General features: G+C 38.0%; 1 protein-coding gene across 7 annotated transcripts in view; it reads left to right on the top strand.

Annotated features, from left to right (window-relative positions):
- The window catches only part of APP (amyloid beta precursor protein), a 239,073-nt gene that overhangs the window by 59,951 nt on the left and 165,508 nt on the right, over nucleotides 1–13,614 (top strand). For all 7 annotated transcript variants that reach the window (XM_039858092.1, XM_039858090.1, XM_039858089.1 and 4 more), the window contains exon 3: nucleotides 8,703–8,832. In XM_039858092.1, the coding sequence (XP_039714026.1) occupies nucleotides 8,703–8,832 (130 nt within the window). The remainder of the gene's footprint in view (nucleotides 1–8,702; nucleotides 8,833–13,614) is intronic.

Below are 13,614 nucleotides of genomic sequence, written 5' to 3'. Positions count from 1 at the left end.
TTTAATCTAACCAACTTGGAGGGTATATTGGACACACAGTGCTGTGGCAGACGCTGTGGGACACTTTCTTGGCCATTATGATTTTGCTATGTGTGCAGTCCACCTTTGTAGGTTTAAAATTGACTCACAAATTACAGGCACATATACATTGTGGTTTGGGGAAAGATCCAAAATTTCCTATTAGGCGAAACCATTTTCGAATCAAGGTACCTGGCTATGTATAAATGAGAATGTAATATATTTTGTGCATTAATGCCCTGTATAAATATAGGCACTGCTTGCAGAAATCATAGAATTTAGAGTTAAGAGATGAAATCAATTTGGATTTTTTTCATACAATTATCATTTAATCAAATTAATGTTTGATTCGGCATTTCTCCTTGTTATTGTCTATTTTGTTCCTAAATGCATACTCAATTATTACATATTTGAAGTACTACTATAGACTTTTATATTTGACATTTTACTTGTTAAAATTTTTTTCCCTGTAGCGTATTTCCTTTTTTCTTTTTTGCTTTGTCGAGGTATACTTAGAAAAAAAATTGTAGAGTTTGGATATTTTACCATTAAGAAACTTGGCCATAAATTGACAGAGAGTGAGAATCTAGGTTATATGTGTGCACATCTATTTGTGTTTTCACATTTATGTCCTGTCTTATTTATTATGGTGGGCGCCCTACCCCCCAATTTGTTTTTACAATTCAGCACTTTGGAGTAAGACTGACATTGAGCAAGGTTCTCGGACAGTATTTCCCAACTCTGAGTATAAATATATATATATATAACAATATATTTATGCATAGTGTGAGAAGCGGACTTGGGCCAAATTATTGGGAAACAAGCAAATGCCCTGCAGCATTTCGCATCCCTTGCTTTCCCAGAAGGCTGTGGTTGTGCCAGCATAGACAGCCCCGCTCACGTTCCCATTATTGCAGTAGCGTTTCGTCAGCTGCGTGCTGATGAAATTGTAAGCAGAGGACATTTTTGGTCGTTTTCTCGTTCTCTTTCTCAATTAAATTAGTTACTCCGTTTTCGATATCCCTGACTATTAAAAGGATTTATGTGGAAAACAGTTTGATAGAATTTTTCTTTATAGTAGAGAAAATTTTAAGGGAGAAAATTTGTCATTTTAATTCAGAAACAGAAACGTGTTGTCTAGAACATACTCTTTTTTTGGTTTATATACTGGAGTATAAGTCGTTTAAAAGTTGTAATTGATATAAGTCCCTTGTGTTCAGAAGTGGCATCTACTTTCTCTATATTCTAGCTCCTTCAGTCTCCATTTTCTGTGAAATGCAGCGATTGCTAACTGATAGAGGATTACGTGACTTGCTACACCTAAAACATTTGCAATCACTCCAGCATACAGTAAACCCTCATTATTATGTTTTCCTTACTCTCCTCTTGGCTGTGTTTTCTGAAAAAAAGATATTGGTATGTAAAAGCTTTCGGATGAAAATATCCCGTGATTAGGCCACCTCTATACCGTTTTTGCTATAGAGTCTTCGATTCTTCATTTTATGTATACGTTTATAAGTGCTAGCTGCAATCATGCATCTTGGTTTGTTTTTATTTTTGTGTTGTATTTTTTTTGCACGCAGTGTAAATTTAGAGACAACGCTGGGCTAGTTTTTTACTTTTAATTCGAAATTTCAAGCATATATAAAGTAGAAAGCATCGTATACTGAATGCCCCATGTACCTATCACTCATCTTCAGTAATTGTCTAATCTAGTCACTCTTGTTTGTGGATAAGTCGGGAAGGCAAGTTCTTTATCTTGCCTCTGTCAGGCCTCATCATTTCTGTGCAGATGTGTTGCTCATCTCATTTGCAGAGCTGTAAATTGACTAAAATGAATGTTATTTATTGGCTTCTGACTTATGCTTAAAATGCCCTTTTAGTAACACTATATAATTGTGTTATATATAATTTTTCAAAAAGACATATGCTTGAGAATTTACTTAAAAATTGATTTCAAAAGTTGAAAGATTAGAAAGAACCGTAGGCACATTATTTTCTGAATTAGTAATAGTTCCTGTTACCCTGACCATTAACTGTTTTCAGCGTTTTCCTAGCCACATTCGATTTTGTGTTCTTGAAATATCCTTGGTCTTTTCAAATTTAGTTGAGTGTAAATAAGACTTTTGGCATTAATCCCTTGTTTGCAAAAGAGACTTTGAGGGTTCCCCTATTTGCTCTTAATATTGGGGCGTAGGGGGAAATTTCAGTAGGACTCTGACGACATATGTCTTAAATATTTTTCTATTTCTGAATATATAACTACATTTTCTTGGCTTTCTTAATATCATCAGTGTTTTTTTTTTCTTGCTTTGTGTTATTTGACAACTTAAATGTCATCTTATCTGAGATTAATATATTTCCAGTTTGTGGGAGGAGAGAGACAGGGTAGTTTTTAGATTTTTAAAATTTAGAATAACACTGTTCTGATGGTAAGCAAGTTTTAAGCTACTAGCAATAGCCTTCTAGTATGGATCTAAGATTATTTCTACTTTTCTGTTCTCCTGGCTGTTAATATTTAGAATTGTTTCATCTCTCTTTTTAAAAAAAGTTTATGTACTGATGACATTAGCTTTAAAGATAAAGCATTGTTTCTATGGCCAGAAGAGTAGGTATCTGGACCAGGCGGATGGGCCCTCTTAGTCTCAGTGAGAGCCTGACTTCTAATGTTTCCTAAGCATCTTTCTCGGCTGTGTACTTATTAACATTAATCTACTCCCTCCTATATAAGATGCTATTATTTGTATAAGTTGCCACATCAAACTTGGAGGAAAAATACTGGAAGACATGGAGATGCTTATTTTCTCAAAAGCTCATGTATAATCGAACTATTATGTTATGCTATTTAGATTATTTTTATTTAAGAGCTACAATGAGGATAATACCCACTGAGAGATTAATATATACTGAATTTTCCTCTAGTAATGGATTCTGAACTTAACCAGAAATATTCATTAAATATTTATCAGGGACTTATTGTGCTATCACAGTGTTAGCCACTGTTGAGAGAACACAAAAATGAGTCATGCTGTCTCTGCCTTCAAGGAGTGTGTATTCTGATAAGGCAGGAAGGCACATAAGTGTCATAGAAGGTAGGAAGTGGTCCGAGATCAGAAAAAAGTGGTCAGATAAAATGCTTTGAATTCAGAGATTGAAGGGATCAGGGAGGGAGTATTAGTGAACCAACATTTAAGCTGGGCCTTTGTCTTGGGTTTTATTCAAAATAAAGCTACCAAAGTCACTTATGTTTATAAGAGGGGCTTATTGAAGGGAACATGCCACGCCTCCCTGGAGTAATAGGTAATTAGGCAGTTCCTGTCTGATCCTCTGTCCCGCCTGTCTGTCTCTGTCTGGGCTACCTGGCTCTCTCATCTTAGCTTCTCTGTGTGTGCATCTCCCTGTTCTCCTCCGCTAGACCAGCTGCTGCTTCCAAACGCCAAGTTCCCCTTCATCTACCAGTTCTGATATGCACCAGCTCTGGCCATGACTTCTCCTGTCTGCCAGTAAGGTATTCCCCTCATTTAGCTAGTATGTGTTGGCTCACAACTCTTGAGGAGAAGAATGCAATTTACTTTGCTTTCCTCTGGCTCCAATCAGCTGTAGGGACAGAGCTCCAGAGTTAAGTACTCACTAATGAGTGCTCCTTCAGAGCGCTGGGGGCTGGATCACCGCGGGGGTGGGGGTGGGGGTTGGCAGACTTCTGATAGCCTTAAAACAAAGATAATGAACGTGGGGTGCCAAAGAGAGATGACGGGGTGCCAAATTGTGTTTCCTGCCCTTCAGGAAAATGCATTTTCACTGGGAAGGTGTACAGATGTGTACTTAACACAAATGCGACGCACACTGTGGTAAATATAGAAAGCATTCCTGAAGTAGGAGAGGGATTAACATTATATTACACTGGGAGTGCAGGATTGTCCACATGGGAGGCCCTAATGGGCTTGGGATGTGCAGTGTGGTATAAGGTTTTAGGTGAGAGTGTGTTTTGAAGCACGGGGTATATATATTTATTCAGTGACCGCTCTGTGCAGCTGTAATTTAGGAAGATATGTTGGAACTGAGGACAGTTAGAGTTTCAAGTACCTGACATAGGCCTGGATTTGCTTCTGCTTTAAGTTTTTATTAATATAGCTTGTAGTTATCTAAAGTCTTTTTTTTTTTTTAGTAAAGAAAATACTCAATTAGGGTTTACAGAGAGAACTTTTTAGAAAAGAAGGCCATATAAAAGTGGAGATTTGCTACTGCTTGATGTATTAGCAAATTTTTAGCAGTGCGTGCCATGTTAGCAGTGCGTGTTGCATGCGTTGGAAAATATGCAAATTAAATAGCTGAGAGAACTCAGATATCTTTATTTCCTCTGTTATGATTTGAGATACGGCAAAGAAAATGTAAAACATTGAACTTACAATTCATTATGGTGAAAAGTCAGGGACTTAACAAGCCATGGACACTTTTGCGTGTCTAATGAATTTTTATTCTTGCCCAAAACTACAAGCTGTGCTATTGTTTCCACATAAAATGCTTACTTGCCCCTGGTCATATACTGAAGCTGCTTAATAAAATATACTAGGTATATAGTACTCTGAATTTTTGTCAGAGCCCTTAATATGTGTTTTTCATTGTTTTTCTTTTTGTTTTGTTTTGTTTTGTTGTTTGCTTTCTGGTTGGGAGTTGCTTGTGCCATGTAGTAATCACTTTGCCTAACAGGCACCTGCCGTGTTTCAGAGACATGTTGCCTCGGTGGTTGATATTCCACCCCCATTTTAAATAAACCCGATTTTAGGACAGCAAAATTTTATTATCTTTGGCAGATCCAAAACATTAACTCCTTGTCTCTGAATAAAAGTATGTGAATCAGGTTGAAGTTACTGCTGTCATTTCGTCATAGGGCAGTAGGTGAACTATGCATGGGATTTACGTGGTTCAAATTCTATAATCTCCGCATCCATCTGCACATCAACAGTTGTCATCAGTGTTTGGGAGAGAGAAATTGAAACACAGGAAATAACACATATGCCCTGGACTTTTTGTGGTGGGAACTGAAATAAATTCTGTATTGGGCTGATCACTTCGTGGAGCTCCAGTGATCTTTGGGGGAGAAGCCCTGTTGCTAGAAAATTAGCAACTGAATAAATCACTGCTCTAGTATACAAGATATTTTCACAGGAAACCAAAGGTGTGCATCATGAACCAGAGAACTTTTTTTCTTTTTTTCCTTCTTAACAGTTTGTACCCTACGAACAGTTTTTTGGTTTTGAGTTTAAAAGAAAAAAAAATGTGACTTGACTGCCTGCCATGTAGGGTTTATAGAAACCCGAAAGCTCCTGGGAAAATTCTCAGCAGGGCAGTATTTCTGTGAAGTGGCAGCTGGAACCCCTTTAGAAAAACGCAGTAACTCACACTTTACTGCCCGTAAAGTCATGTCCCTCCAGGCGAGCTCTCTGGTGTCATAGAGTTTATGACTTAGGAGTGCTGTACTTTTGTGACATAATAAACAAGGAAAGGTGATGGGAGACTTATATCCTGTGCAAAGGACCATTTCACCTTTCATCACATAGGGAAAAAGCCATGGGGATATTAAATTTTTAGTGGCGTTTTCAAGTGGAGCATTGTCTGTGACTGAAATGCGTACGTGGTAGTGTTACCATACTGAAGGACAGAATAGAATAAAGGGAAGTGGCTGTCTCCATTGGAAGCGAAGTTATTAGCATTGTTTTTGAAGAATACCTCTACTAGTGCCCACCCCAGGATTCTGATTTAGATATCCTTTTTTTTTTTAATATTCTCATAGCATTCATTTTCACCACTGAATTTATCCCACACTACACTGATCGGTGCCTGATTTTATTTTTTAATTATTTAATTAATTTCTTAGAGCCGTTTTAGGTTCACAGGAAAATTGAGAGGGAAGTCACATGATTTTCCCATAACGCCTTGCCTGCCACACGCACAACCTCCCCCTGAGTCAGCATCCTCCACCAGAGGGGCACATTTGTTACAGCTGATGGATCTACACTGACACATCATCACCCAAAGGTCATAGTTGACATCAAGGTCCACTCTTGGTGTTCTTCATTCTATGAGTTTGGACAAATGTATGTATTCACCATTATAGTATCATACAGAATAATTTAAGTCCCCTAAAAAATCCTCTGTGCTCCTCCTGTTCATCCCTCTTAACCGCCTAACTCCTGGCAACTACTGATCTTTTTACTGTCTCCAAAATTTTGCCTCTCCCAGAATGTTGTATAGTTGGAATCATACAGTATGGCGCCTGTTCAGATTGGCTTCTTTCATTTTGTAATATACATTCATCTGGGAGAGGGAATTCTCCCTTCTACCCTTCTTTAGTTGTTGTGGCTGGGCTGCTAACAAAACTGGCACAAGGCAGAATAACAGGAGACAAGCCCAAGTTTTATTACATGTACACTAGAGAATTAAAAGGATAACTCTGAGAGACGTGGAACAGACTGTTTAGATATCCTTTACAGAAAGAAACAATACATTAGTGGGGATTTGACAAGGCAAGGAGCATAGGTTTTGGGGTACGTAGTTAGTAAGGAATTTAAGTAGAATGTCGGCTTAGGGAAGTACATTAATAAAATTCACAAGGGTTTGTTTACAGAGGCTTCTCAGCTCTGGCTTCTCTGGTGACCAGGCTGTCTCTTTCTTAGTGTGATTGAGCTTTAGTGCTTTTGTAGTAGGGAGGGCGCCTGCCATAAAAAGAGATTTATTTTCTGCATTTAGGGAGATAGAGAGGTTCCCACTTAGGCTGCTTCTCAAGTGATTTTAATTTAGAAATAATTAATATGCCATTTTGGGATATTTGGGGGAGGTCTCCTTTGGGCCCCAACACATTTAAGCTTCCTCTATGTCTTTACATGGTTCTTTTCAGTGCTGAATCATCCACTGTCCAAATATACCACAGTTTTTATCTGTTTTCTTCATGCCTTTTTTTTTTTTAACTGATTTATCTCAGGGTTAAGACTAGGGTGAGGTGAGCGAGGCATCAAGATTAAATAATATTTTAATGCTACATTAAACAAAATCATAATTAGTGCAAAGTAAATTCACAATGAATGAAAAGTAGCAACAGTTTACAGACAGATAGATCACAGATAGACAGCAAGCCCTCTCTGAATGTCACTGACGATCAGAAGCCAACTTCCCCATATCCATACCCCACGCCCTGGGCCTCCGCCTCTTGCTCTCCAACCTGGTGGTCTCCCGAAGGCCCTGCTGCCTCTGTGTCGTCCTCAGGTAGACAGTCTTTTCTCACAATTCTCATAGCATCGTGCCTAGAGATGGGGATGGCCTCCTTCCTCCACATTTCCACTTCTGACCCATTCTTCCTCCTCTCCTCCCTAAAACACCCCACACACGCTGTGAAGTACACCCCCTCCAACTAGATCACCCCCTCGTCCCCCTGGAGCCATCCTTCATCCTCAGTGGCCTTCTCCCTTGTCTTTGAAGGACTTAGCTCCTGGCTTTCAGTCATGCAAACATCTGCTCCTTTCGTGATTCATAAGTGATTTTACTCTCGACCTCAGTGATCCTTCTGCTATTCCAGTTCCTCAGTTCCTTGATTTTCATTCCTTTAGCCATCTTGCCTTCATCGACGACCATCAGCCATTTCCTCCGATGGTCGTGTTATACTCCTTGTAATGACCGATAACTGTGACTCCTCCAAAGTCTTAATTTCAACTCTCTGACTGTCATCACCTCACTTTCTTTAGTGCCTTTATTGCCAAAATTATGTAGGACTCATACTACAGCCTTTTCATTGCATTTCATTCCCTTCGGGTTCTCTCTTCCCTCCGCTTTAGATGTCAGGGCCCAGCATCATAGCCATTCCCTTGCTTATACCATACCCTCCAGTCTCTTATACTTCTCTCTCTTCATTGTATTTACCTGGTAAACCAGTACCCCCAGTGACATGCAAGATTTATGCAAGGGAAAGCACATTTTTGAAATAAATGTTTATGATTATATTTTCTTTCAAATCTCTACTTATTATTAATAAATAGAATTGATTTGATATTTCACATGTCATTCCAAGCACTCAGTAAATATGATTTACCAACAACTATAATCAAAGCAAAGGGCTGTAGTTAGTTATCAAGGGAAGAGATTCATGAATGCAGATCTTTATTTAAATGACAACCCTGATAACTGTTTGATAAATTGTTCTTATGTAAATTACTTTGAATAAAGAGAAGGATTTTTATATAGGAAACGTGCTATGTGTCATATCCTGCCTGTAAAATATTTGCCTAATTAGTAAGATAGGAGTGGGTTGAATTTCAATAAAAGTAATATCCCCAGGTGTATCTACTATAACATTGATGTAGGAAATTACAGATTATCATCCTCATACCTGTTTACTTTAAATTGAAAATGCCCCCATTCTTAGAAGAGGTCCACCTCCTCCTGTTTCTATTTTATTTTTTTAAGCCTGAATGGGTGCAATAAAATAAGTCACATCGCTTAATGTTTTGAATGGAATCATTAAGTGCTTGTCACTTGCATCTTTTTCTTTACCCTGAATTTCTTAAGCTTGATCAGCATCGAAATAGGCTTGAATGTTGGGGGATAGAATAATAGCGCTGGTGGAACAAGTAAGTGCTTGTTCATGCCGGCCCCTGACGCAGGTAACAACTTACGCTTTTTGTGTGCTCTCCCAGGTCTACCCTGAGCTGCAGATCACCAATGTGGTAGAAGCCAACCAACCAGTGACCATCCAGAACTGGTGCAAGAGGGGCCGAAAGCAGTGCAAGACCCATGGCCACATCGTGATTCCTTACCGCTGCTTAGGTGAGCCGGCCAGCCATGTAGCTGCTGTCGAAGGCCCTGATCTTTGGGGACGAAAAAGAAGGATGCTCTGATTAGCTCAAATAGACATACTTCCTTGAGCATATTGCCACTCTGTTTCAGACTATATTTTGGACTGTTAAGGTAGCCTGTGTTCTGACAGTACAAGAGACGTATTTCTGAATTTCCTGGCACAGAGTGAATTTACCCAGTGTGTTTTTTAAAATTACAAATTCTTGGACCGATCCCAGGATGGCTGAATGAAAGTGCCTGATGGCAGAGCCCCGGAATCTTAATTTTACCAAATTCCATAGGTGATTCTCACATACACTGACTGTCTAGACTGGTAGAATCAAGCCTTGTGTGTTTCTTCACAGAGACTTCATGGAAGAAAGAACCTAACATGAAATTGAGCATTTTGCTAATTTCTTAATTTCTTCTTCCCTGCAACAACCGATTACTCTTCCTATTTGGCCAGAGCTGAGGAATTGGAGTTGGGGAATTTATTTTTTATTGCATTTTTTTGCTCACATCAAACTAGAGGAAACAGTTTGATCGCTGGGGTTTAAATGTGTATTTCTCTCACCAAACACAAATTTCACTTTATCTTTTAATTTAAAAATTGAGTTTTATATGTTATTACACTTTTTTCTTGTAGAAACAGTCATACTCCATATTTAATCTGACTTGCTTATTGGTCTCTTTCTTGTTGATATTTTTATGTAACCAGACACTGTAGCAATCAGCAGTCTCAGATAGCTAGCATCTACATGTTTTCCATGAGTTTGTTTGTCAGTAATATCTCTGTCAATAAGAACATAGAGATCTGTATATGGAGGATATGGACAAATATGGATATCCATTCTGATGACTGTGTGTTAAGACTTAAAGGAATCTTTTAAAAAAAGTCCCAACAGCAAACTTAGAAAGAAGGGATAACTACTGAAGACTCTGGAGCTCTGTTTAGTACTTGGTCAAACATGAATGTGATCACAGCATAACTGGTTACTGTTTACACATGTGCATGATTGGAGACGTTAACAGAAAATGTTGGGAATTAGAGTGAAGATTTCATCTAATTGATTTACTACTCATAACGTAATTGGTGAAGAGAGTTAGAAAAGCAAATTCTTAAACATTTGATAATTCAAGAGTTTCCTTATTCTTCCTTATTCCTTGTTCTAAATAACTTACAAGGCCTCCCATCCTTTTCTGTCTGACTGGTCAGTAAGTGATTTAATAATATGAAAATAAGTAATGCTTAAACACCAGATACAGAACCCCTAATTCAAGAAAATATATAAGGGTAATTGTCTCCAGGAATCGTGTATTTCAAACTAACTTGTTACAAGAGGCCATAAGTTAGGAAGTAGATCACAAATCAGTCATAGAGGGGGCAGACCCTGTCAGTGATATGTTTCTGTTGGTTCTCACTTGCCCGTTGTGTGAAGTGTTCCAAATACATTTTCTTTAGACTCTAAGGTTCCTAGGAACAGGTACTAGGTCTTTGGATGAGTACTATTGCTTATGACCCCTGATGTGGCACTCACAAACTGCAGTTTTGTTTCAGAAGTGAATACACATCATTTTGCTTAAAACTTTCTGCTTCATAATTCTATTCAGAATTATTAGACTTACCTAAGAGGTGGAATCTATGTGAAGATTGTAATTCACTACCTGGAACCACTTAGCTGTGGCAGATAAATCTTTTGACCCCAAATTGATTGGGCCCCTGTTGCCAGCCACTCTCCCCGCCCCTAATCCAGGTACCTCCCCATCTCTGTGCAACTTTTACTCCTATGGCAAGAGTGAATTGAAACTCAAGGGAGAAAACACTGTGAAAAGAAACAAGAGATGTGTAAAATGTCTTCAGATATAAGTCTGAAGTCAGAAGATTTATGATAATGCTATAATTAACTGTCAGAATATTTGTTTTTATCATGATAAACTGTTATGCACCATTTAGGGAAACCTCATCCTACATAGTCTCACTTCACAGGCCCAAATATTGAGAGTCAGTGAGATTGAATCTCGTCCTGTAACTCACACAGCTTGTTTAGTGATAGAATCAGGACCAGTACTCAAGATCTTTCAATTCTTAACCCAGTGTTCCTTATAGAATTAACACTAAATTGTATTAGAGCAAATATCCACCTGATTCACAAAGTCAAGTCATAGAGGAAAGGCTGTGCGTTAGAGGCAATAAATAACACTTTTTTAAAAACTTGCAACAGATGTTATGTTTATAAAAGAGACAACCATGACCTTGGGACAGGATAAATCTCTACTCGACAATGTTTTCCACCAGGTAGTAGTAATAGGCAACAGTCTCATAGATTACTTTATACTCGAACAAAGAATTACTGTTTAGCATTAGCATAAGTATTTTCTAAACTCTCTGGCTGTGTCCAAATATATCCTTTAGACAGAAGAGATTATGTTACTGAAGTTAATTCTCAGAAAGGTGCTACCTAGAAAACAAAATAAAATTGTCTCAAACATTAAGCATATTAGAATTCGAAACAAAGCTTGAAGAGAGAAAAATGCCTGTTATGTCTAGCATGCGACCTTTCTGACCTTTCCATCAGAAGTAGCATCCGGTGTTGCTCTGGGTTATTTTTTTCTAATCCACACATTTGCCCTGGGCGTACTTGCTCTACAGTATCTTGCATTCCTTATCTAGAAGGAGAAAGTATATTAAGTCGCTGTTGCCATTTTCTTCCTGTGGAGTGGATGATTTCCCTTGAGAGTGAGTTGGCTTTTTCATTCCACCCTTTGCTTTTGATTGTGCTTCTTTACCCATCATATAAGATCTGTCTTAATCATATGGACATTTTATTAATTATCTCATGTGGGATTCAAGCACATCGTTATCATTACTCAAGGAGAATATTTTCTTTGCAAAGCTTTCAACCCCTTTCGATTTGAATGACTACTCTTCATTAGTGTAGATCCACCATTGAAATTGATCCCCTTCTGCACTTGTCTCTGTCCAGCATAGGCAAGGTGTATTGTATGCAAAAAATTACTGTTGATTTATGGGGGCAAAGTCGGGTTAATAGATTAATCCAAAAGAATTAGATGTTAAAGATTTACTATCTTAAATGGCATTCTGTTTCATTTTATATTCAGGACTTTCCAAACATATAAGTATGTGTTTCTAAACATATAGTAATGACCAGGAAATTATTCAGATATGGTCTGAATAATTGAAGATATTCAACTGAAGAAATTGAGAAATCGAAGATATTCAATTCCTCTTAATCTTTAATTATATTGTTTTAATACAATTTCAGGACAAGCACACTGTGTTTTTTGGTGGCTGCTTTTGTGTGAATTATCTACAACTATTTTAATCTTCTTTCGTGTGAAAAGGGTGTATTTGGATATTCTGATAGATATATTGTACCAGAGTAGTTTTTTGAGTTTATACTAAACAGCAACTCTCTTGTGACACATCATACAACAGAAGAGTATTCGAGAATGTTACAAAGACAACCTGGGCGTAGAGATGGGGGAACATTTTTAGTGTAGACTTTAAGGGTCTTGTAAACGCCTAGATGTCCCAGCACAGTAATTCAGTGTGATGGTGAATCAGTGCCTGTGGCCCCTCCAGTCTTCATTGATCTTTGCACTCTGTAGGTCCAACTGCATATTAAGTCATGGGAGATGTGTGTGCTGGGGTTATACATACATGCATGGGCATGATGCTTGGTGAGCCTGGCCTCAGATGCAGATTCTTGAAGTATCTATGTTTTTAACTTTGTTTATGTCATGCACTCATAAGGAATAACCAGAATTCCTAGATATGTCTTCAGGAGAAGACTAGTCACCAGATTCCTTTTTATGTGGTCTTCCACATGGGACCTTTGAATATTACAAATTAGTCATACTTCAAAACCAGTATATGTGCTGGCTGGAAAATTACTGCTTGGCTATCGCCCATGGGAACATAGGCTATCGCCCATGGGAACATAACATTCTAACAATAAACTTTCTGCTTCTGTACCCCCACTTGCACACCCGACCTGTGGGTTGACAGGTAGTGAATAGGAGAAAAATAGACCTTTGTGTTTAAGACAGAATGAGGAATGGAATTTAGGGCTTAAAAACCCTATACCTCAACATTTTAGGGCTGCTTAATTTGGGGTCTGCGTACCCCTGGCAGACCCAGCTGGCTGAATAAAGAGCGTGTTTCCTATGACTCACTGATTTCTGGTGGTCCGTGTGTCTTTCGGAGGCTGGCGGTTACAACATATATAGAGTCTGATACACAACTGTATGAAAGAAAATGTTCATGGAAAAGAAAGTTTATCAATGTTTATCTCCAAATGGTGAGGTTACTGGTGGTTTTAATTTGATTTAAGCCTTTTTCTAATAATTTCTATAATAAATGGGTTGCTTTTATTATTAGAAAAAGATGAACTATGTAATCAGTGCATAAAATTTCCTATCATCAGATAGTGATAGTCGAAAAAAATGCCAAAAGGCTTGAAAGGGCATGATCGTTGTTTTTATCTATTGGTAGTTGTGTCTTGTGAGCTTTAAACAGTAGGAATAACTTCTTATGGGAAAATGTTTTATTTTTAAAAACACCATGCTGCCAAATTAAAAGAAAATGCCACCAGTCTTATTTTCAACCATATTTAATCAGCATTAATCATTGCTAAGTTTTCAAAAAGATCCTGAATCTTCCTTAATTATTTTTTTTCAAAATAATTTGCATCTAGGAGCTACATTTGTTTCAGGGTGGATTGTTGAATGGGAAGAAAATACATTTATCTT

This window comes from Pteropus medius, unplaced genomic scaffold, assembly GCF_902729225.1.
Source record: "Pteropus medius unplaced genomic scaffold, Ma_sr-lr_union100, whole genome shotgun sequence".
Classification (NCBI taxonomy): domain Eukaryota; kingdom Metazoa; phylum Chordata; class Mammalia; order Chiroptera; family Pteropodidae; genus Pteropus; species Pteropus medius.
The sequence above is the reverse complement of the archived record's forward strand: the minus strand, read 5'-3'. Positions and strand labels throughout refer to the sequence as shown.